We start from the raw sequence: 24575 nt of genomic DNA, 5'->3' as shown, positions 1-24575 counted from the left end.
ATGCTACCTGAAAAAGAAGTAGAATATTTAGCGCGATGATCGCAATGGCTTGTGAGAAGAATTTAAGTTTTTCCTTGTTTTCATCTATAACCGATGTGGTATTTAAACTAGTTTCGTGAAGAGGAAGTGTAGGAAGAATACACAGAAGTTTAAGTCAGCGCTTGTGCCTCTCTGCCTTCGCACGCTTGGGTACCGCAGTTAATTCACGTGCAGTTGATGATGAAAACGACCGGATCCACTTCGCGGTTGCGATTCGAATGCTAGTATGGAGGCAGCCTAATTAGAGCCTCTTTAATAATCTCAACTAATTAGGGGGCCTATTCCAGGAGCGCCGTTTGATCACGAATATCCTCCAGCAATATGCTGAATTATGTACAAGTTGAAAAAATAATGTTAGTGAAGGTATGTGGGTATCGCGTGAATTTAAAAATATTCCATAACGGGTATCACTGCTGTATTGTAGAGGTTATCACAGTAGCCTGTCAGAAAGCTCGAGAATGCGCTTCATTTTATTATTATAACCCTTGCAAAAAAAAAAAAAAAAGGAACGCACTTGGGTTTGGCATACGCGGCAGTTTTATTGGACAATCCAGAGATTGGAACTTGTCACGTGAACTTCTGGTTGGGAGAACCAACGCGCGGAGCAAGTCATGTAGCATGCGTGGAACGCTAGATCGTCTAACATGACCCGCACACGCTGTATTACATGACCCCTAAAATGCACTACAGCTCAAGACACGTGCAGTCAAGGACACACACACACACACAAATGTTTTTGTTGCGCCAGTTTTTCCGAGAATGACGCCCGCCGCCGTTTGAAGGCCGAAAGGGCTACGCGACGGGTTCTCTCGCAAAAACTCGCATCAGCGAAGACGAGCATTCGGAGCAAGCTCGCGTTCCCACTCGGCGCGGATTACGACGGGATTTGTTGCCGCCAGCTAATTAAGCCTCCGACTTCCACGCCGCGGCTTGCCGTCGGGCCGACCGCGACCTCGAGCTGTCAAAAAAGTAAAACACACACAAAAAAACGAGCAAACCGGCCGAGTGGCGACGTTCACGACACGGGAAATAGGCGACCCTCCGAAGGACGAAACATTCCCCCACCAGGAGGCTGCTAATGAAGTTTTCTCATCCTAGCTGTGCGTTGGGTTCGCGCCAACGTCCAATTTAGAGCCACGCTGCGAGATTACGGTTCGGCCAAACCCACGTGGCACCAATCGTCAGTGCAAACAAAACCGAAACCAAAGCACGACCGTTTGTATTCGCCTTCCGGCTCCCCGTTTGATCTCGGCTAATGCCACTTAATCAAATGACAACACAGCGAACAAAATCATTCGGCCAAACGATTATTTTAACGAGTCGAACGACTGTTTCATCGAATGACGTCTCAGTGAATCGAATGCTCGTTTCATCGAATATAGTTTCGGCGATTACTGTATGCCGGTTTTGCTCGCGCTTTGCAAAAACGAACTGGCGTGCTCTAAACTTCTCCTGCTGGCACCGGTGATGCTCGCTGCTTCCCGATATCCGCAGCGCCAAGTTCGCAAAGACGTCCTCCATCTCCGAAGTTTCGCCGATGCTTCGTGTAAAGAACAACATAAAATCACTCCAGTCCTCGCTGCGCTCGCACATCACAAATACTCAGAATACCGCCTTCCCTTTTCAAGTCTTTTAGATTATCGTTCCGCATAAACAGCGTTCTCCGAAGCACTCGCTCCAGGCGTGCGCTCCACAGAATGCTTCGAAATGGCAGCGTGCGCTCAAGATAGCAACCATTTCGTCCCACGAAAACACGATCTGCTAAAGCTCTCGTTTTAAACAGTACGCGCCAAAAGCGTAACCTGTAAATAAAGAAGCCCACAGAAAGTATATAGGTGATGCTGTACCATCGCGTATAATAAGTATATAAAAAACCAAGCTGTCTGGACCCTTCAACCTGGTTGAGCTGCAGAAATCTCTTATAATATTATCATTCTTGTACACCTTCAAAGATGCTAAAAAATGCTATAAACAGCCCCGCTGACTCCGAGCTAAATCCTGGTTTTGATTGTTGTGAATTCTCTGCCTTTTTAAGCAATTCCTGCTAAAACAACAATCACGAGAGTGATAATATTGTAAGAGATTTCTGCAGCTCAGCCAGGTTAAAAGGTGGATTGCATACACAGTATCGAAAACGCCGACATTGACGAGAAACAAAGTAGCAAACCGGGACAAAATACCCCAGGTTAACTGCTTTGTCTTCCATTCTGCCCTTTCTGCCTTCCTTCCTACACGACGCTTGTTCAGGGTGACTCCCAAACAAAACTGCGTAACCATCGAATTGGACGAAATTACCGATCATTCGGGAGATCGTTCCCACGATTCCTCGAGTGCGGGTCGGGGCACTTGGGGATTTAGCAATTCAAAACCGGTGTCTCTCCTAACTTACTCTAACCGTCATTCGATGCCGAGGCTCTTCCGTGTCAGAGGTCTCGAAGCAGGATACGTGCGAAAAGAACACGGTCTCAAAAACGCAGTAACGCCACTATAAGGAAGGAACAACGCGTTGTAGGCCAGTATGGTAATTCTTAGATTTTCCTTTCAACAAATATCGTCAAAATGCACGCTCGTATAAGACTGCGAGGTTTTCCTGCGAGAGTTCGGTGCGTCCTTTTGAACGTTGTTGACCGCGCCAAATCAGTGACTTTTCAACGTTGACTTGGACTTGAAAAACAAAGAAAGCAAATCTGGGTGGGATCATCGAGCATTATGATTTCGTTAGTACTGCAAATATCTTCGAGCGAATCATTGTGCCACGCGCGTTATGATAGAAAACGTAGAAAGAGCGACCGAGAAGAAAGAAGGATGGAACCCGTTTGTAATCCGATTTTGAAACTTTTCTTTGTCTTCTATCTTTCTCACTGATACATGCTATGGCTGGAAACTTTATTTGGAGGTTTCATGGATATTACCAAAAATGTAATTTAATTGAATTAATGCTTAAGGTAACCAAAAGAGGCCATGTTGCTTTAAAACCTTTGAGGAAAAACGCTGCTCCAATATTTTCCACCGTATGTCGCGGTGACGGCATCGCGGCCAGTAATCGCGTTCTGCACGCTGCCATGTACACATCGCGCCACTGGTAGCGCGAACACGACATCGGCGCATTTCGCATTTTACTTTTAAATAGTATTAGCGAGCACGAAATGTTTTCGCTTACATTATAGTACTAAATAAGCTCTTTCCGTAGCAATAATAACTTGGATGACATCCCTTGGTTTCAAAGAGAAAAATTGAAAAAACCGGCGATCGCTTGTTCGCGCTAACAGTGGCTGAGTTTACATGGATGCGATCGTAGCGAATCGAATCGAGATTAACCGCCTATGATTGGGTAGACGAGGAAGGGAAAGGAGGATAGCGGGCGCGTGACTGGTCACATCTCGATTCGATGCGCCATGGTCGCATCCATGGAAACGTAGCCAGAGTCGCGCTCTGTATGTCTACTAGGCTGTGGGACGCGTTCTGGACATGCGCAGTAGCTCTCTTCCGCGGAATAGCAGGCGACGCGTCCACGGCCCACTGACTCAGACTTTTTCACCTGGATGATAAGGTGCACACCTCTGGGCAACCTATGAGCTGAAAACTTCGATCTGGATTCTTACTGATGCGCCTGGAGTTCCCGCAAGCTTTAATCTCTCTCAAATTGTCCAAAGTGTTTAAACCCGGGGGGCTATGCAAGACGGCAGGACGAGGCACATGGCCGCCTGCTGCGATTGGTCAGCGGCGTGGCGCTGACCAATCGCAGCAGGTCCACGGTCAGACTGCTAATACATCGCACAAAAGACAGTCGGCAGACAAGTGTCTGATGTCTTCCCTGCATCGTTGGTTATACTGTGTGCAGACCCGTTCCGAAGATGCTTGAGGAGCGTGGGTAGATAATGTTGTCACCATGTGTACAGCGAACACTCTGACTTCTGCACGGCGTGTACGAGCAGTGCGGCTGCGGCGTTAGTGAAAGTCCCTCGGACTCACCCAGCAGCTCGGCTCGTAGCCTCTCGCCGCGCAGCTCGCCGGCCCTCGCGAAGTCCGCCGTGCTGCTGTACGTCACTTCGGCCAGGTGGTGGTGGTGGTGGGGCAGCGCCATGGCCGTCGTCAGCGCCAAGTGGCGAAAGTCGGCCGCCCCGCCGGCCGTCGTCAGCGCCAGCGTGGACTCGGACTGGGCGAGCGGCGGCAGCGTGCAGTGGTGCGCGTACAGGCCCATGGTCGTGTAGATGCTCAGGTCCCGCTGGCAGTAGTTGCCCGCACTCTTGGTCCTCCGGTGTCCGCGGGCCCAGTGCGGGGCGCTGGGCGCCGGGAAGTGCGAGTCGTCCCGGGACATGAAGCAGGGCGCCATCTTGGCGCTCAGGTCCAGGCAGCTGGACGCCATCGTGCTTGATCGTCTCGTGCGGCGCTAGGGTTCGCGAGAGTCTCGGCCCCAGGGCGCTAGGCGGACGTCCGCCTTAGGAGTCCTCGGAACCGGAGGTCTGGCGCCGGTCCGGTTGTCATCACGGCTGCGGACCGCGCCTGTGCAGAAGAGGACAAAGTCGTTTTGTATACACTCGCGCCGTAGCTCGAGGCCCGCCGCGCACACATCGCTTCCTCCAACTCGCACGCTGTCGCTAGCTCGTATCTGCGACATCTCAGTCGCACGCGCGACTACAGTGTACGTAGAACCCGTACGGTCAGTGGATAAGCACAGCGAACCACAAAGCTAGATGCCTGAACGCTATAAGCCCTATTGTAAGATAGAGTAATGTTACAATAGGAGGAGTGTAGGAGAGTTCCACCCCGATAAACAACGTCCTCTTCAATGCCCAATGCGTAGAGGCGCGCTATAATCGGTTACAGGTTAAAGGGGCACTAAACCCCTTTCTAAGATAGTCTATTATGTGTGCTCATAACTCAATCTATGGGTTCTAAACATTTAAAAAACATTGCACTTATACGTGACCGATTTTAATTTAAAAAATCAGCCAAGCATAAATGTAATGTTTGGTTTGTCTAGTGTCTTAGGGTGCTTATAGAGCCCGTAGATTGAGTTACGACCATAAATAGGCTATAGCACAAAGTGGTTTAGTGCCCCTTTAATAGGTCAGAGGACGCTTCTCCCACCCCTTTCCACTTTAGAAGGACGAACGTTGGGGAGGAGACAACCTCCTCTGCAGCGCTCATTCTGCTAAAATGGGAAGAGGCGGGAGGAGCTTCCCCTGAACCGATCACTAACCATAAGTATCAGGCGGAGCATTGATTTTGCTTACGCAAACCTTTGAAAAATAAGTGCTGACAAATGTTTTCTCACTTTCCGTGACGTCATCAAAGTGGTGCGTCCTTACGAAGTGGTGTAGTCAAGTTAGTATTTCACTGTATATTGGCTATTATACGGGGGATTTTCAAGCTTAAAGCGACAGTTAATACGCACCTTCGGGCAGAGATGTAATGGACGACAACTAATTCGGAGAAATCAGAACACGTCCATGTTGCATTTTGAACAATTCAATAGCGACGGTATATCACGCCTCCGAGACATCGCGAGCAGCTTTGAGGCTACGACGATTGTTCCAGAAACCCGGTAGGGACAAACCAAATCATAAGCAGTTACGTACTGAGGATTCCTAAGTGCAGTAACCTGAGCAAAAGTACACACACGTACCAAAAAAAAAAAAAACTATAAAAAAAAAAAAGTTTCTAGAAGCGGCGCTTTTACACAGAACTCGCCCCAATCTTCCGCTATAGAATGCAGAGAAGCTGGCTTCTCGAACCGTGGCCGACGACATGCGTGTCCGGAATGCCCCAGATACGGAACTCGGGCGGAAATCTAAATCCAAGATCCGCGCAAATTTACGTCATGGTGGCATCACGGCGCGTGAAACGCGAGCTCGCAGGCTGTGCTCGAATAAAAAAGACTCACTCGGAGCACACAAAAGAAGGTCCGTGTGCGGTAAGGTCAAAAACATCATCAAATACAAATCCGGTGTTCAAGAGAGAGAGAGAGAGAGAGAGAGAAAAAAAAACGGTCTGTTGCGCGCTTCGCAAAAACAAACCTCGCGGATTCAAGGGCGACGGTCGGTGCACGAGGCTGGAGATGAAATGGGTTAGCGGGGCCGCCGGGGCCGACGTAGAATGAGACGAGAAACAGCAGGACGAGATTGCAGAGCAACGATCACAGGAATGCGCAAATCCATGTATGACACAATCGGTAAATCTGCTCGTTCTTCCGACGCTGGTACCGCTTGCCTGTTTTCGTCGATACAGCCACTGACAGAATTGAAACGATAGGGCGTGTCTTTAGAACGCCCGGCCCCCAGCACGCGCTCCATTCCTTCCGCCGCGCTTTGGCTGTGCGCGAGGTGCACGAGAGGCCCAAGAGTTGTCCAAGGTAGGAAGCCCGCGCTGGAGGCGGGGCAACTGAAGCTCCGCCCTCTCATCTTGTCAATGACCATAGCTTAAAACTAGTAATTGCTCGCAAGAGGAGCCACGAAAACTGCCTCGAGAAATACACGGGCCATGCGCATGAAAAGTTATAGACTGGAAAGTTGCAGGTGCGATCTAGAACACAGAGCAGCGCACGCAAACGAAGACACTCATACACGGGTAGACAGACAGAGAGAAACACACACACAAACAAACACAACGCACACACATTGGTGCGCGCGAAGAAATAAGCACGTGGAGAGCACATGTACATACGACCAGAAACAGATATCCAGCGCTTATCACCCGGGCAAAAAATGCCGAGTCACTGAGGTGGGGGGCGGCGGAGAAAAGCTCACCGGAGAAAAGCTCACCGGAGAAAAGCTCACCGGAGAAAAGCTCACCGGAGATAAGCTCACCGGAGATAAGCTCACCGGAGATAAGCTCACCGGAGATAAGCTCACCGCAAAACCGGCAGATGCGGAGAAAAGCTCACCGGCCTTTGAACGGATGCGGAGAAAAGCTCACCCATTCTTTTTTTTAGCTTAGCGGATTTTGCGTTAAATTTTGCTATTTAACATAATTCGCATTCGTCACTTCATTAAAAAATGTCCACTTTTTTGTAATATTCTTGAAGTTCATTGTGCATATTTACTAATTCATCAGAAATTAGTAATCACCCATTCTGTATATTAATGAAGCCGCAAGTATAAAATCAAAACATCGTACACCGGTAAAAAACAAAAAAAAAAAAAAAAACAATTTATTGACAACTGGCAGTGTGCCGTCGGTAGCTCTGTCAAATAAAGAGGTTTGTTTTTTGCGAGCTAATATGAATAGCGGCGTGTGAACCGTTTCAATTCCAAATATTGTGTAGTGCCTAATAGATAAGTAGGTGTTTGTTGATGTAATCAGTGTCGGCTACGCTGTTTTCTTTCTGTTAATTTCACTAACAAAACTTTAGTTGCGAGAACAGATTCGTCCTGTCGTGTTTGTTGCCTCCACTCCGTGTTCGTCATTTGAGCGGCTTTCATCATGTATAACATTTACCAACTCGCCCTATTCGCTACCTTACAAAGGACTACTTCTTATATAGGTCACGAGTAACAACGGTGCCAGTGGGCAGCTCGTAAGGTCATGGGTGGCTCACCGTAGAAGGGCACTATCACACAAAGGCAGCGTGTTGAAACACCAGCACGAACGGCTAAAAAACGTGCTTCTCCGTAAAAAAAAAAAAAAAAAAAAAAAAAAAGCCTCGATATTTTTTTGACCGTTCTATCCTGTTTTCAAAGGTTAACAAAAGCTTCAAAAAGAATTTCAGGCACAGCGTTTCAGGCACCGCATACAATTTCGGATTTTCGGCATTTACAGTTTTGATTTTTAGGTTTTAGGCAGACATTATTGACTTTTCAAAACTTTTCCTGTTCTTCAAGTTCATAAAGTTTTGAGTTGGGCTTTCGTTGTCTACAGAGTAAGCCACAGAAAACACTCGCCCGCAATTATTCATTTGGGAGCAATGTACCCAATAAGCTTAACAAATAATACAAAAAGGCCATTTTCTTTTGCACAAAGCTGACGAATTTTAATGATAATAAATTTATATATGTTACACGTGATTCAACAGCCTCCATATAAAAAGAAGAAAAAAAAAACAGTGAGCTTTTCTCCGCATACGCTCAATGGCCGGTGAGCTTTTCTCCGCATCCGCCCGTTCTGCGATGAGCTTTTCTCCGGTGAGCTTATCTCCGGTGAGCTTATCTCCGGTGAGCATTTCTCCGGTGAGCTTTTCTCCGGTGAGCTTTTCTCCGGTGAGCTTTTCTCCGGGATTCGAGGTGAAGACGCACGCGCAGCGTAGGATATACCGCACAGCAGAGCAACAGCGCATGATCAGAAGGCGTTCCACAGCCCAGCAGACAAAGATGGCAGCGCGCAGAGGGCGATTTTCGGAAAGGTCTATGACACCAGCACGTTCGCACGCCCGCAAAAATACAGATAACACTCGTTCTATAATCATTTTTCTTTTCTGTATACTCGTTTCGAGAAGTGCTCATTATGGGTCTCTGAGCCGCCGTTAGGGCGACAGCAACAGCTGCCACGATCCAATCGTATACGGGCCTTGTTCGAGAGAAAAAAGCAAACAAAGAGGGCCGTATACGCGATACCGCTATCCTGAACGGCGTTTGATGAGGATCGTATCAAGAAACGGCGCCCATTGTAGCGCTTTACGCGCGACCCGCAAACAGGGCCTCCGTTACAGCAATCGGTATCCTTTACGAGGGCGTAAAGTACCGATCGCGATGTCCAGCGACACTCGTTCGAGAAAAAGAAACGCAAGCGGAACGAAGCCATACAAAGGCGGCAAGGAAACACGACAGTTGTGGAGGCCCCTGTGTTCAAACCCCTTGGCTGGCGTTTTCGTTCTGGATGATCAGCGTGCCGGCGAGCGGTCGTGTGACTACCGCGTGATGAACGTGAAAGATCTCCGGCTATACTATGTTCGCCCTTACGTGTCCGCCGGACCGATCAGCCGCCTCCATTTCGTCGCCTCACCCGACTCTAATAGCACCTGGATATAGGCGAGAGCGCGATCACGAGACGAAAGAGATGTGTATGACTCAAACAACGAGGACTTAGCTTTTACCGCAGTCTCAGCTTAAGGGTGAACCGAGTGTATAGCAGCCATAGTCAGTGACAGGTTAAGGGTATAAGGTGGAAGCTCCTCCCACCTCTTTCCCCTTTAGCAGAGCGAACGCTGGAGAGGAGGCGACCTCGTCCCAAGCGTTCGCTCTGCTAAAGTGGAAAGAGGTGGGAGGAGCTTCCACTTAACCTCTCACCGACTATAGTGTTACTCCAGTGTCTCAATGGGCTTAAAACGCCTTAAGCCCACTGAGAAAGGGCTTTGAAAATAAAGGCATGCGCCAGTCATTTATACCCCCCCCCCCTCCCACACACACACACACACACAAACACATGACAATCCTGGATAAATCCCTGGCATCACTCAAGAATACTTGGAGAGGAGGAACAACGGGACTAATCAGAAGAGGAAACTGTCAGAACAAATGAGAATCGTGAAAGCTCAACAGACGCCGCGGCCTTGTGCTACCTGAGCTTTCCCTCTGTGACGTGCTCGGAGAGTGAGATGGCAGTAACCCAGGACAGGACCCAATATCTGCTGGCCTTACCATAGTAGTTGAGCTTCATCTTACACGTAAACAGAGCTATCACAGTGCGTGAACTGAAATCATCTGAGAAGTCGTCCCCTCAGACAAGGAATGCCGCGGTGCAATAGAACAAAGGGCCGCTTTCGTATACTTCGAGGTAAACGCGTACACGCGAGTGCGAACTAACGTTTCCTTAGTCAGTAATTGGTCCGATTAAAGCTGTTGCACGAGCGAAAGGTCAGCGTTACGTCGCTCAGCGACGTACCGTTTTGTCGGAGAGCGTGACTTTCAGTGGCCCTGTGTGACTCGCCTCGCCTCGAAGACATTGTGATGTGGCTAAGAATAAATATACCACGTTTGTAAGGAGAGTCATTTGTCTCCCGGGGGGGCTCGGATGACCCTTTTTAGAAAATGGGTTATCTGACTCCTGTTGGCAGCACAGACAATTTGCAGCTTTTCTTCTTTCTTTTTTTTTGTTTCTCCCCTTGCTTTGTTTTTGGAAGTTATCTAAAAGAAGGTTAATTTAATAAGCACTCCTCCTTCAAAAAGAATTTTTTTTTTTCTGAGTGGAGAAGGCGGCGGCGTCGGTCACGGCGCGGAGAATGTGAGCAACGAGGGTTATCAATCCATTTTTTTTTCTTCCCACCACCGCAGCGTCATGCGTTTGCGTGATCCCTAGAGATCTGCCATGCCAAAAAACGGCACAATCTCTGATTAAAAAAAAATATGAGATAAAAAATGGCGGATAAAAGAAGCGCGCGCAGCTTATTATAATTGGATCTGAAGGGTTCTGAAATAATGCTGAAGTTGCCTGAATACGTAAATAATAGAAGGAAACCGGGAGTTAAAGCACGAGAAAGCGTCACGATATGCACGCGGAAGCATCAGCATTATGTAAAAAATCCACCTGGGGGCACATGCCTCAAAGAAATAACTAGAAATAGATCTCCCATACTTGTAAAAAGAAAGGAATATATATATATATATATATATATATATATATTTTTTTTTTTTTTTTTTGGGGGGGGGGGGGGGACAAATAAAACAAAAAAATCGCTTGCAATAAAAAAAAAAGGTAGGATTTTGTTGACGTTAGCAAAAAAAAAAAAAAGCCCAGATCCAGCCTACTTTCTGGCACGGTCCCGAAATGACAGCTTATTTTTCAGTCTTTTTCTCTAACGCACACCACACGGACACACACATACACACACATGCACGAACGCACACAAAACAAATAAAAATGCGTGCGATAGAGTCAATAAAAACACTTAGCAAGTAAAAGAGCTATTGAAACGCGGTAAAAAATAACGTGTTTTTTCGTCTCCCATCGGCGTGAGGCAGGCTTCAGCGATCCTGACTGTACCTCACACTGGTGCACGACAGTGGCGTAGCCAGGAATATTTTCGGGGGGGGGGGGGGGGGGGGGGGGGGTGCTGAAGCCTTATATAATTTCTTCCTTCCCCTGGCTATTCCCCTGGTGCACGTGCTCTTCGCATGATGATGGCCCCCCTATTTGCATTCGCGCTGCCTGGAACGCTGGCCTCCCCCGCGTTCCCTGTTGTGAAAGAAAGCGAGCTCAAACTTCCTTCAGAGTGTACGTGACCAGGATTCGTGAACACTAGGATCACTGAGTCTATCTTTAACAGAGGCAGTGGTTTTGAAAAGGCACGTTTTAAAGCTCTTTTTTTTTTTAATGACTTGAATCTAGAAAGATAAAATATCGAGATAATTCATATAATTAAAAAAATTCGTCCGCTTATCTGGCTTCCATATTAATAACACACCACGATTCCCAATTCTTCGTATTTAGAATCTTCCCGAGCAGCATGGTGGGAGACATATACGCATGAGCACACGCAGATATACCTTTGGAATCCTCTTGCGCATACGCTCCTGCAGGCGAAGCGTTTCGCACGGCTACACGATATCCCGCGTCCGTGCCTTTGAAAGCACTGGGACGACGTGGCACAGCGTACAACTCGTTCGGCGATAATACGGAGTGCGAATACGAAAGCACTTGCGTTTGGAATCCCCTCATCATTCACTAGTATGCTTGAAGGAGATGGCCATCGAGTGAATAGTTTCGATACCCGCAATGCCTTACTTTTTTTTTTTTTTAGAGGCTGTACTTCGACAAACGAAAGGCCTAGGTTTTAGCCCGCCTTCGAGTCGTGAATTTCTTGCGCGAAGTTATTTCGTCACAGACAACTTTTTTTTTTTTCTATACTTGGGAGCACTCTTATTCAGCACTTTCAAACAAAGTAGGTCAACTTTCCCCCAAAATTACGAGTCACAGGTTTAACTTTTTTTTCTTCTAAATTTCTGTCACGCATATCAAAAGGTAATATAAAAAGGGGTCCCAGGCAAACTAATGGCAGCGTTACTAGACACAACACAACCTAGGTCTAAGCGTAATACAACCGCGAGACAGCAGGACCCGCACGCACGCACGCACGCACGCACGCACGCGCACGCACACGCGCACACACACACAGCTGCGTCAAAGACTTCGTGTATGTGTGTCGGTGAGTCGTTTTTGCTGCCTGCAGTCTCGAGGTTGTGTTATGCCTTGCAATCTCCACCAGTTCGTTTGTGCTCAGACTTGCTGTCAGCGTCGCCGCCTGTGGGCAGGAAGCCAGCGAAGCCAGGGTCGGTCAAGCAAAGTTTGCTCGCCTCAGCTGGACCCAAAAGATCCACGGTGCTCTTCTGTTTTTCTTTCTAGTTTTTTTTTTTTTTTTTTTTTTTTTTTTTTTTTTTTTTTCTGGGTGAAGGAGACAGTTTTATTTTAGTTTGGATCTTGGCACTCAACTTTCCCCAAGCGCCTTTTTGGAAGAAGCATCACGACCCAAAAGGAATGTCGGTCAGGTTTCACGAATCGCAAGCGCCGGGGCCGAAACAACAACGAAAACAACAACCGACGAAAAATGGCATAACGACCGCTCGAGTCCCGACGCCAGAGTCTTCCTCTCTGTAGCTCGCATACACAAAGAGCCGAGAAAACAGCAAAAGTAATACCGAAATTGACACTGCGCTTCGTCCACAAATAGTACGTCTCGACAGTCTGCCGCAATGTTTCTTTTTCTTTTTACGGGGTTTTCACGACTGCGATTGCGAAGCCTCGCCAAAAAGACGAAGCTTTCTCGAAAAAAATCTGGGAGGCGAGCTGAGTTTCCTCCGTCAGCGCGTGCCCCGAAATGACAGACGTGGCGTCTACTACAACGGCAGCAGGGGGGATCGGTGGCCGAGTGGTCTAGCGCACACCAGCTCGGAGCACGTGGAGCGAAAGCTCGCGCTGCAGAACCCAGGGATCCTGGGTTCAAGCCCCACCCCTGCCCGTTTCGATCTGGATGAGCATCGTACCGGCGTGCGGTCGTGTATCACTACTGCGTGATGCACGTTAAAGACCCCAGGCTAGCGGCTGTACCGCACTGGCTAAATTTCTCATCTACAGCTGGGAGACTCCTCGCCCCTGTGAGGCAGACCAAGTTCTAGGCTGTATAAACATACACACAACCCAATTTTTTTTTTTTTTTTACAACGGCAGCAAACAGAGCGGATGCGTTCTCCTTCCGCTACCACCCTGTGTCACCTTACAACGTGGACCGCAGTGGACGCTACGCGCCATTCCAGCCAATCCAGCGACCTGGATGTAACACGTGACTACGCGTCCCGCACTACGCTGCGCCTCCCTTCCGGAGGTCACGTGACGCGGCACTCGATTGGCTAAAGCCGCGGTCCTATATCGTGTTTGCAGACACATGTCCGAAGCCATACAAAAAAAAAAAAAATCAGTTTGCACAGATATTTGAAGTATGCGCATGTTATGCTTCGAACATGATTGAGGCGTAAATAATTCTACCATCATGCCTGCAGTGAACTCTTTTGTTTGATGTACGAGCAAGCGGAAGTGCGGCTTTCTTTCCATGGCCCGTGGCGTCTTCCGCGGTCCATCATCGCAAGGCGAACCGGAGGCCTCCCCGGCCGTCGGCGTGCATTCGGCGGTCCTGTGGCCGCGCAGAGACCGGCCTCCTACGCTATAAATACGGCCAGGACAAGAGCATGGCGGCGAGCGGAACGGGCCGCCGCAAACGACACCCGGGACGCCATCAAAGGACGGGCCGCCATCAAAAGGCGCATCTCCAGCTCGGCCGAAGGAGATAGCGCGACGGTGTTCTATGGCGTCCCTCGACGAGACCCGCAGCGCCTTCCAAAGTGTACCGTCGCAGTCAAAAGCTCACGTTCCACAAGGGCGTCCGCTTCGCCGACAAACGAGACCGACCAACATTTAATTCCAATCTTAACAAACGACTCAACGACAAAAAAAAAAAAAATGATTGGTGGAAACAAGGGCGTGGGGTTAGAATTCAATTCTTTACAAGGTTATTGTTAGCAGACTTCTAGACAGGCCAAGGACCCCAAGGAGTGACCTTGGCCTCAGTTCATTGTCCATATTCTTGGCTAGGGCCGAGTGAGTGATTAACATAAAACCACGAGGGAAGCACTAACTTCTTTTAGCGGGGGGGTCGGCCACCGGCACGAGAGCGCATGCGCCTGCAGGCTCACCAAGGGTGTCGAGCAGATTTGTACGTAGTTCAACTACTCTACTCAAGTTACTGTAATTTAACTACTTCTGAGTGGTTTGGTAACATTCAATTACATTTTGATTTCGGTAATTAGTACTTTACTTGAATACCTTTTTTCGAGTAACTCTTACTCAAAATACAAATTACCTTCGAATTTTAGTGGTAATTTGCTTATAAACAAACATTCCTGCACAAAAAGAGATGTTGGAAGATCAGTTGATATATCTGCAAAGAGGGAGAAAATGTGGCGTAGGCAAGGGGGGAAGGGAGGGAAGCAATGTAAACGGTCCAATACTCCCTAAACTTTTCACGAGCCCCTCACTGCAACAACCCTGCTACGAGGCGCGGGGAGCAAACAGACACGTCGGAAGTGAGGCCGAGTAACTGCGGGATTAGCGCCGAAGACGGACGTTTCTTAGTGACCGGACGCTCAAAGAGACTTGAGGCATTTGAAGTAAGGGCTTGCTTCCGCTTCTCCCCAACGTAGGAACTCTTGCCCACGAGAGTAGGTGTACACACTGCATCCTCACTCAAAGGAGGTAACAAAATGCAGCACCCGCTCTGAAGCTCATTTTGGTGCTCCTGTATAGTTTGTGCTGTCTTTCGAGACGTCATCTGGTCATTTCTCTGAGTGAAGCAATGGCGGCTATAAGACCGATACAAATAAGTGCCCTTTAAGTTGATTGTGTTAAATAGATAGTCAGCGAGAATAAAACAATTACTCTGTGGCGACTCAATATCTACCGCCATTTCTAAAAAAAAAACAAAAAAACTGATACATCTCTAATTTTGCCGTTCTTTCCAAAGAAAATACAAAAAAAAAAAACGGATGCATCTCTGATTTCCTTTAAAACAATGCATAAATATTTTTATATAAATATTTTACAGGGAATGAAAGGGCACTCTGATAGTGTTAAAAATATCTTCTACTTTACTTTGAAAGTACATTGTACTTATAGTACTTTATTTCAAGTACATTGCACCAGGTGTACATACTACTTTACTTGAAGTACATAACCTCTCATTTACTTTGTACTTCCAAGTAGTTTTTAGAAGTACTTTACGCAATACTGTAAACAAGCAAAAACTGTCTGCGAAATCGAGCTGGGCAGTGCTAAACCTCAAAGAAGAAATGATATATCCGCAGTACATCACTGACCAAAACTAAAAAGAAGTGCAAAACAATTAGGCATGCAGAAGCAGAACCAGCTATTAAATCATTTCTGTGAAAACACAAGGCGCTTTATATTCGGCTAGCAGAATTTCGCTAACGGATCAAAACCTGCGTACTTCCTTGTTAGCATAAAACAATATAAAACTTCAAAAGTAATTCGCTACTTTTTTACGGTAATTAGAAATTGACTCAATTACTTTCCATTTGAGTAATTTCTACTCTACTCCAATTACTTTTGAGGCTAAAACTCAGTAACCTAACTTAATTACTTTTTGTTTAGGAACCTGTACATGTCTGGTGCCGAGCGCAAGCTGCACTGCATACGTGCTTTCACGTCAACAACACCAGCCAGGACGCCATGCCTGTGACCGCGTTGTTGTTGAGCGGGTGCGGACAGAGAACTTCCACCATGTTCTTTTGGTACAATCAAAGTTGATCTTGACGAATAAATGAAGTCGCTTTACCCATAGCTCGAGCGGTTGATCACGTGCGAATGCTTCATGTTCCAGGAAACATTAAGATACGTCATCGCTTTCGCAACAAGCACAGGGTACCATAAAAAGTCACTTTCTTTCGACCGCTTATGCACATCTAATGTATGAAAGAAATGCAGCCATAAAACCTTGCTGCACGTGTTTTGGAATGTGAAAGTCAGCTCCTAAACTATCTAACACTATCTGAAAAAATTAATCCATAGAAGTTACCATGCATCTCAAAGCAGGAACAACGACACATCACTCACAGAAACTTCACCGCACCGAACAGTACGCGAGTAGTGCCTTCTGACGGTGCACTTTCGCCCCAAAACAACGACGACCTTGACAGAGCATTCAAAGGGGAGGGAGTACGCATCCCATGCACTCGTCGCTCAACGACGTCAGAACAGCGATCGATGCGGACATCCCGCTCGCCGAAATGTGCGTCCCCCCTTTTCGACAATCGGGTTTGAACCAATTCGATAGACACATGAGAGTTTAGAAAACCGCCCCACGAAACAATAAAAGAAAAAAGATACAGTATTTTCTTTTATACACTTTTATTTCGGGAACCGAGAACGCGGGAGAAGCGAGAAATAAGAACAGAGCTCGCGAGCGAATGAATATTATGACGCAGATACATTCCCCAAATGGAGTAGCCGGCGCAGTTTTTAAAGCTTTTAATACCAATACCGGTTCGACTCGAACAGCACTGCGTCATTTTAAATTTATAATTTGGCAGCGCACGAGAAAGCCACAACTAGTTTTCTTAACAGTGTTAAAGCTAGCGTCATTCGATTCGAATGACGCAGTGTCAGCCTCTCTCGTGCGGGGGTATTCGCATATTTTCTCTCTCTCTTTCAATTTCCCCTTTCTCTCTATCTCTCTATTTCCCCTTTTATAGATATGGTTCCAAACGATTTTTTTTCCCTCGTTTAGCGTTGAACTTTGCGATGGAAAGAATTTCTGTCCGGCTCCATCAGTCCGCTGTTTTAACTTGATACTCCGGAATTATTCGATGAAAACAAAGCGAAGGGTCATGCCAGAGCGAAAATTATACTTTGTTTATGCTATAAGTATTCGTCCGGAGTGAATCATCAACCCTGAAAGCTGAGACGTGTTTTCTATTCGCGGTGAGCAGCTCGCTATGGACGCTTCTGTGTTCCTCACTATGGGCGGTGCACGTGCTACACACGCGGTCATGTTTTAATTTCCATGGTGCCTAGAAGCATAGCCTCCTCCATACTCACAAAGCCTGGCAGTTCGACGACGGAGCCATAGAGTGCCCGGTCGCAGATTCGGAGAGCGAGGATCTGGTAGCACAGAGCATTTCTCGGGGAACCTAGGGTGCCTACATGTCTGTCTGTCTCAGGGTGAAGACATCTATTGTTGCACTGAATGTGCCAGCGCGTGACGCTCTCGCGCACTCGGTGCATGAGTTGAGCGGTAAAATGGCGTCTATGCATTAGCCAAAGCTACGCGCTCGAGCTGAGTGACACCGGATTGGGCGCACTTCAAGATGCATAAAAAAACGATCGGGCGGAAAAATGGCTGAGATGTCACCACTCAAGCAAAAGCGCGCGTGTGTATGAAGGCACTCTAGGGGAACCTGGTATTCAGCGCACAGCTTTTGCAGCGGCGAGGACCCGTAATATGGTTTTCAAACCCGACGAAAAAAAAAAAAAAAAAAAAAACGGTAGCGCGAGGAACGCGAGGAACACGAGCGGATATTCCATCGCTCGGAAGAAGTGTGTTTCGGCGTCTCGCCGCAGCGGGGCGCCCGTCACGTGGCTCTCCTCTCATCCGTTGTCTGCCGCTCTACCTTTTCAATTTTGGCGGCCGCGTCTCGTGGCGATTTGCCAGGCTTTCTCAGTGTAGAGGAGGCTATGATAGAAGCCTGGCATTGCACGTGCTTGCATCATGAGAGGAAGTTAAAGTATCCTCACTCTCGGTTGTGAAAAAAATCCACCATGCGGCGATACCAAAACTTCTCGCCGCGAATCTGTTTTCTAAAGCGTGTTTCACATGCAGCGGTTTTGGCCCTAGAGCGGCGCGATTTCTGCCGTCGCGGCGCTCTGGCCAAAACCAGCGGTTGAGCGGGGCGGCACGAGCGCCGCGACGGCAGAAATCGCGCCGCTTTAGTGCCAAAATCGCTGCATGTGAATTACGCTTAACACAGTTCAACGCGGCAGTCCGGCGAGAGACAAACAAGCGTGATTAAGGAGAATATCGTGACGCTCCCTTTTCGCAGCTGTGGACTGCAGCGACCGTGACGTAATAAATTGAGGCCGCAATCAGGCGCCGGCATTAGAGTCACGAGCTCCACCTGATCATAAATGCGTACGCTCGAAACGCGTGCTCACATTCTTGGAGTAAAGAAGGAAGCCAGACCACTATACATCATTCCAATATTTACGAGCCCTCAGCCCAGCTTGCGATCTCCTCAGGCCAGCACGCGCTTGTTCGTCGCTTCGCAAAGGGAGCAAATCACGCGCCAGACGTGCAAACAGTAGAAATAGAAGCGGCCAGGAGGCCTTTTTGGCACTTCAAGTGCAAGCGAGGCCGACGCTACTAGCGCGAGCATATATGTGGCCCTGAACCACGGTGCCCTGAACAGTGCTTGGACTGCACGAGCGCGCGTGCTTGACAGGGGCGCTAAAAGTTCGGAGCTCGCTCTTGAGTATTCCCTTCTTTTTCGCGTGAGTTGAACTGTGGTGGCGATCAAATCTAGGCGCTATATATATATATTTGGGAATTGACCGCCTCCTACGGTAAAAGGAACGAGGAGTAAAAAAATTAGGAATTGTACGAGAAACAGAAGTGTGCCGGAACTATTCAACAGACGGCGCCACTGACTTTGTTGCCAAACAAAAAAGGGTCATATAGAAAGGGAGCCTTCCCAGAAGACCGGCAAAGCATGGCCTAATGGAGGCTTTACAACACGACTGCCGTGCTTGTCGTTCATATTTGGAATGCGATCTTATTCCAACTAGTATCAACCTTTTTGGTAATAGCTAAAACCACTCCGCCGTATCATAAAAATACTTTTATCGTATTCCTCGCGATATATAAAGAAAGAAAAACAACAGATGAGCTAGAGAAATGAAACAGTAAGCAAAGGTATAGCAATAGGAGAGCCGGATGATGGCGATCAAACATTGAACTCCCAAGTTTCGGGCCCAACCACTTACGTAGGCGTCTCTTCGAAATGCACGGCAGCCTCCCTCCCCCCCCCTTCCCCCTCCTCCCTCCTTTCTTTCTTTCTTTCTCTCTTTCTCTCTCTCTCTCTCTCTCTCTCTCTCTCCCCCACCCCCTCAGCGGCGCACGCACGAACGCAACGACCGATTCGCCGACCCGTACGCAAACAACCGGTCGAAGAGCGGCGGAATGAAGATCATAAAAGCACCTGAAACGATCAGAAAGAAGAGGAAGGCCGTCGAGCGATGGAAGGGGCATGCTCCACCAAGAGAGAGTCGACGTCCTGAAACTTCTCGAAACTCGTCCCTCTAAAACCTCGGAGTGCGCGCGTCGCTCTCCGGCGTTGTTCGCTTCGCTTTCGCTTCCCCTACGAGCCCTTTCCAAGCACTCATTTTTGTTGGTTCCCTGCATACGATCAGGCGGCAGAAAAGCGACGGTTCGATCGATAGTGTAATAACCCTTTCTCCGTAGGGCACTCGGGAACCCACACATCTTGGTTTCGCGAAGGAGGTATAAGGCTTCCCCATCGAAGGCGTCACGCGAGCACTTTCGAGCGTACATTGCCTCTAAACAAAAGCGAGGAGCTTGCGCAAAACCTCGGCGTGTGCGTGCGTGTGTGTGTTCAAGCCAGGTCCGGGAATGGCCCTCGCCACGATGGCTTCCTCAAGACTACAAATAAACGAATTCGGTGTATATTTCTACGAGGCGGAGTGCACAAAATGCTCCCATAGCGTTTCCCCGGCAGCTGCCTCTCTTTGCACAATAACGGATTTGTGTAGCTTCGACAAATTGAAAGCATCGTAAAGTATCCTACTCTCAGAGACGCAAAAACCACCGTTCTAGCCGCGCACTTCGCAGTTCCAGCTTGGCGTGTATCTTGTGGCGTGCACAACACCAAATACGCGGTTGAAGCGTGCATTTCGCATTCAGTACTTGAACGATGCGTTTCAATGAACTCACGTAACTTAATTTATTGGTTCACACATCCAAATACCACGCGTCAAAGGCAAAAGAACAAGAAAAGACAAAAACAAAATATACTTGTTCTTTTACTGATTACAAATTGACAGCTATATTGATCACTTTTTCAGTAAATGAAGAGTCGGATAAGGAACAAAGCTTTACACGCAAGATTGACATGAAATAAAAATGGATCATACTTCTTTGAGTGTGCCTTACCGTGCATCACAAAAAAGCAAGCCTGCGGGAAAAAAAAAATATTGTCGGTTGCTTTTTTTTTTAAAACAGGGAGTTTCAGAGGAGCGAGGGGGGTCGCAATGAAGACGATGCTCATGACAACAGGCGTAGAAGGGGGGCCACTTTGGGCCGATGAGAATTATATTAACAGACAGGGTGAGAGAACAGCCTTGCGTATCTTTTGGATATGCTCGGCCTTCAGCACGCGCTCGTTGCCCACCGTTGATATATTTATTTATTTATATATATATTTTTTTTTTTTGGGGGGGGGGGGGGGGGGGGGGGGGCGCGTGCACATTTGAAGCTTACAAGACGCGTCCTCGAACGTATGCTGAGTGCAAGTATGAAAAAGGAAGACCTGGCGCGCTGCTTTTAGGAATGCGCTCCGTTTACGTGTAGGAATGCTTTCGTATTCGTACACGTAAAATTCGGCACACATTTATGAAGATCGCTTACCGTGTAGGAACGCTTTCGCATTCCTACACGTAAGCGATCGTCATAAATGTATGCCGATTTTATTTTGCAGTCTTCGCGACAGGTACTTTAACTGTTTAACAAGTTATATCGTACCGTTATCAACACCCTCGTAGAAGATTGGGTCATCAGTTCGACGGCAGTGCGCCGCTGTACGTCGAACTTAAGTTTTGGGGTGCATTTCATGGGAAACATGGGCGCAAAACTACACCTTTTTTTTTTTTTTTGCAATGTTTGTTGGGCTTTTTTTTTTTTTTTTTTTGTGGTACTGAAGAACGGAAAAACACCTTTGGACGTCCGAAATTGGCTAGATTCAACGCACCAAGATAATCCAAAGTGCCCGATTCATGCCACCAGCGCTAGGGTGAGCGCCTCTTAGCTCAGCGTGCTGACGTCAGAACATCTGTGTCAACGAAAATAATCCCCGGAGAAGGGAAGCAAGAGGGACAAAGGACCAACACAAATCTCCAAACACAGCTAGGTGACTGGTGCGCCACCGAAAAAATCCGTCTGGTCCGGGTATCGAACCCGAGACCTCTCCATTTCCAGTGGAGCGCTCTACGAAGTGAGCTAACCAGGGGTTAGACGTCAGTAAAGCAAACGGGTTTTATCAGCTGCCACCAGTCTCAAACCAACAGTACATATTCACGCGCGTTTGAAGATGAAAACAAGCGGATGCACTTCGCGTTTGCGATTCGAACGCCAGTGTGAATGCAGCCTATCCGCTTATTTTCATCATCTGCGCCTGAATCTGTATCGTATATTTAAAGGGGGACTCCGGCGATTTTTTTCATCTACCCCCAACTAACTATATTTTCGAAATCGCCTGCCTTTACTCTCTCCGGCATGATTTTTAGTATCGCGAAATTTAAGAATAGTTATTGTGAAATCGGCAAATGAAAATGCCGCCAAAACCAAGATTTCAAATATTCCCGCGTTTTTCAATGCCGTGACGTGAGGGGAAGGCAGGCTTGCGTTGCAGGCCGAGAAGGTAGTCGATCATTTGTTTCGTGCTGCTGCGCGGGAGCTGGAGTGGGCTTCCAAAGCATTCATTTGACACCATGACTCTGTCTGTAATCAGTTGAAAACAGCCTACAGCCCAAAAGAGTGAACCTCAGGCTTCCCCTGACGTAACCTTTTCATTGTTGCCAGTACAGCCTTTCACTTTGAAAAACACGGTGAAGACAAAAGGCAAACCGGGCCGGATACGGTTGACTCGGCGGTATGAATGCGGCGTTAGCGTCTTAGCTATCACCTGTGCTTCGACGGCGTTCAAATGTTTCTAGTTTCTGCGTATTTTCCTGGTGATCTCGCGTTCCGCACCAGAGCAGGCACGCTTCTACATGTGCGACACTTTGAGACGCTCACGTTTGTACTACGCAAATTAAGTGCTAGCGATCGAGTCCCTTTTTGCGGCGCCTCCGGGGCAACGCAGGCCTCATTTTCTAGGTTGGATTGACTGGAGGCGGGATAACTCAACGACATTCATGCCACTCTCATCCTGGCAGCGACTATAGTCGGTCCTGAATGCACTAGAAAGTTCATCGGCAGGTTCTTTTTCGCGGCTCTACTTTGAGTGCTTAAAAAACATTTCTTGGCTACAATTTATAATATGCAGGGTGTCCAAGTTTACTTCGCTAATATTAAAAACACACACACAAAAGAAAACGCATTTTTTTGTGTGTGTTTACCGGGCTCGGCGTTCGCTAAAAGGAGGAAAAGGGGGGGGGGGGGGGGGAGGCATTATGATCAGGTGGCTAATTAATTAAAATGTATAAATAATTTTTTATTATTATTATATAATTCTCGGAAGGTCATGCTGAAATTGTTTAGTTTTAGAGGCTGTCACTGTCTGAGGCTAACCCAAATGTTTCCATTTGTGGATTGGCAACGTGCTTCGAGACTTAGTTATATTTTTTTTTTTTGTATTTTCTTTTGGTTGCGAAACTAGATGCAGAAATAGGGCCGCAAGCCCCGCCCACAGTGATGACAGAAAAGTGATGTTTCCGAAGGGTAGGTCGTTGTCATCTCGGTGGCGTGCCCCTGGTAAAGGTGCCGAAAACACGCCGCCGAGACACGCCAAGCGTGTCAGGTATCGCGTGCCAGTTTACACAACTAAAAAAAAAAAAAAAAAGCTGCGGTTATGTTTGTATTGGCTCGAAGTTATCGCAAAAAACTGACCCGATAGAACGTATCAACACGAAGAAACCACCAAGTCGCATTATTTAGGGACTCATAACCACAATAAAATAAAGCAAACTGGCGAAAAATATTTTCTTTCTTTTCTCAGGGAGGCATTTGGTAGGATTGGAGAAAAAACTTTTTCACAACGCTGGACGAACATCGTCCAAGATATCCGACGAATGGATCAGGCTCTGATACCGTCCCTCAGCATACGTCACACGAGAGACAGAGTCTTGGCTGCGGACATGATAACAGAGTTACTTGCAGACATGTGCCTAGAGCGTGTTCCAAGCATGTTTACTTGTCCCAGAGTCTCCAATAAGTAAACCCGATAAAAGAAACACTCCCGAGATTAATCGAGAAATTACTTAAGAATAAAACAAAAACTAGGTTCGACCGGTGACAAGCGACAGGTCCACGCCCGGTGTGAAAGTCAACAGAGAGGCGACAGAACGCGGGGGTTAAAATAAGAACAAGAAATTTAATCAGGCGATAAAAAGCCGCGCACGGAGACACTCGAAGAACTCGAGCCAACGCAACAGGCGTTCCTCCCACAACGCACTGACGAGACTTCGGGTGGCGAGACCACGAAGACAACAAACCGGACACAACTCCCCAAAACGCGCTGCTCGCAGCACACACTGCAGCCGGGAACAAAGTTCGGCGCCGCAAAGAAAACGAAGGTTCTGAGAAGCGAAAGTCTCCACTGCTTGATCGAAACTCCAGGGGAAAGTTCAAACGAACTCCGAAGACTCACCGACGGCTTGGACCCGACAGACGACGAACGCTGGACCTGACCGGCGTAGTGAACTGGTTGCTCGGCGGCCGACGCCACGCAGCACCGCGCACGCACACTTCCCGAAAAGGGAAAAACCGACACCCGTAGACAAGCGCGCCACTAAGGGCAACAACCGAAAAGGCAACACTGGGGCAACCTGCCCAAAAGAATTCCAAGAACTTCGACTCGCGGGAACAGCCGACGAGAGGAACGAACGACCTCCCGGCGCGTCTGGGGGTCCGACCCTTCTCCCGACAAAACCGTGGCTTATATAACCTATGGTTTCCCCAAAGAATTTCACCACAGTTCACTTACAGTGGCAATGCTGCGGACATCGCACGCCCTTGCAAACCTATACCTGGAACTAACTATACCCGAATTTAAAGAGACACGTTTCTCTGGGGCAGGGGGCCCGAGCGCGTTCGCAAGACGCGACCATGTTATGATGGCTGCACCATCCAGGTGGCTCTGTAACGTTCGATTTCGCACGTGCCACATTCGAATACAAGCATCTGTCAGCATCTGTAGATGCGCGACAACAAAAATTAAAAAAAAAAATGTATTCAGCTCGCGGGCGCAGCGTTCCCTTAAACATTTCTTTTAGCTGTAATATTTGCATTGCTTTCCTTTATAGCTTCCGTGAGCACGTATGTTTCACTTTACGTGATAGCGAAGCCAAAGCTATGCTTGCAAAAGCACGTTCCCTCGACCGGTACTCGCACTGCACGAGCGCACGTGGTTGGCAGGGACACTGAACACTCGGAACTCGCTCTTGCAGCTTCTGCTACGCTAGCACTTATAATGGAACGGAGTATATAAAAAAAAAAAAGAAAAGAAAAAAAACTACAGTGGGGGAAGAACGACTCACACGCGAGCCAAATATTCTATTTTGCTCGCCTGGAGCGGTGCTCAAGACTT

At 47.8% G+C, this 24575-nt stretch overlaps 1 protein-coding gene across 4 annotated transcripts in view; it reads right to left on the bottom strand.

Moving 5' to 3' along the window:
• The window catches only part of LOC8040254 (solute carrier organic anion transporter family member 5A1), a 667105-nt gene that overhangs the window by 29411 nt on the left and 613119 nt on the right, over positions 1-24575 (bottom strand). For all 4 annotated transcript variants that reach the window (XM_042291979.1, XM_029974800.4, XM_029974797.4 and 1 more), the window contains exon 3: positions 4012-4542. In XM_042291979.1, the coding sequence (XP_042147913.1) occupies positions 4012-4405 (394 nt within the window). In that variant the 5' untranslated portion in view covers positions 4406-4542. The remainder of the gene's footprint in view (positions 1-4011; positions 4543-24575) is intronic.

This window comes from Ixodes scapularis, unplaced genomic scaffold, assembly GCF_016920785.2.
Source record: "Ixodes scapularis isolate PalLabHiFi unplaced genomic scaffold, ASM1692078v2 PGA_scaffold2__306_contigs__length_199485367, whole genome shotgun sequence".
Taxonomy (NCBI): domain Eukaryota; kingdom Metazoa; phylum Arthropoda; class Arachnida; order Ixodida; family Ixodidae; genus Ixodes; species Ixodes scapularis.
The sequence above is the reverse complement of the archived record's forward strand: the minus strand, read 5'-3'. Positions and strand labels throughout refer to the sequence as shown.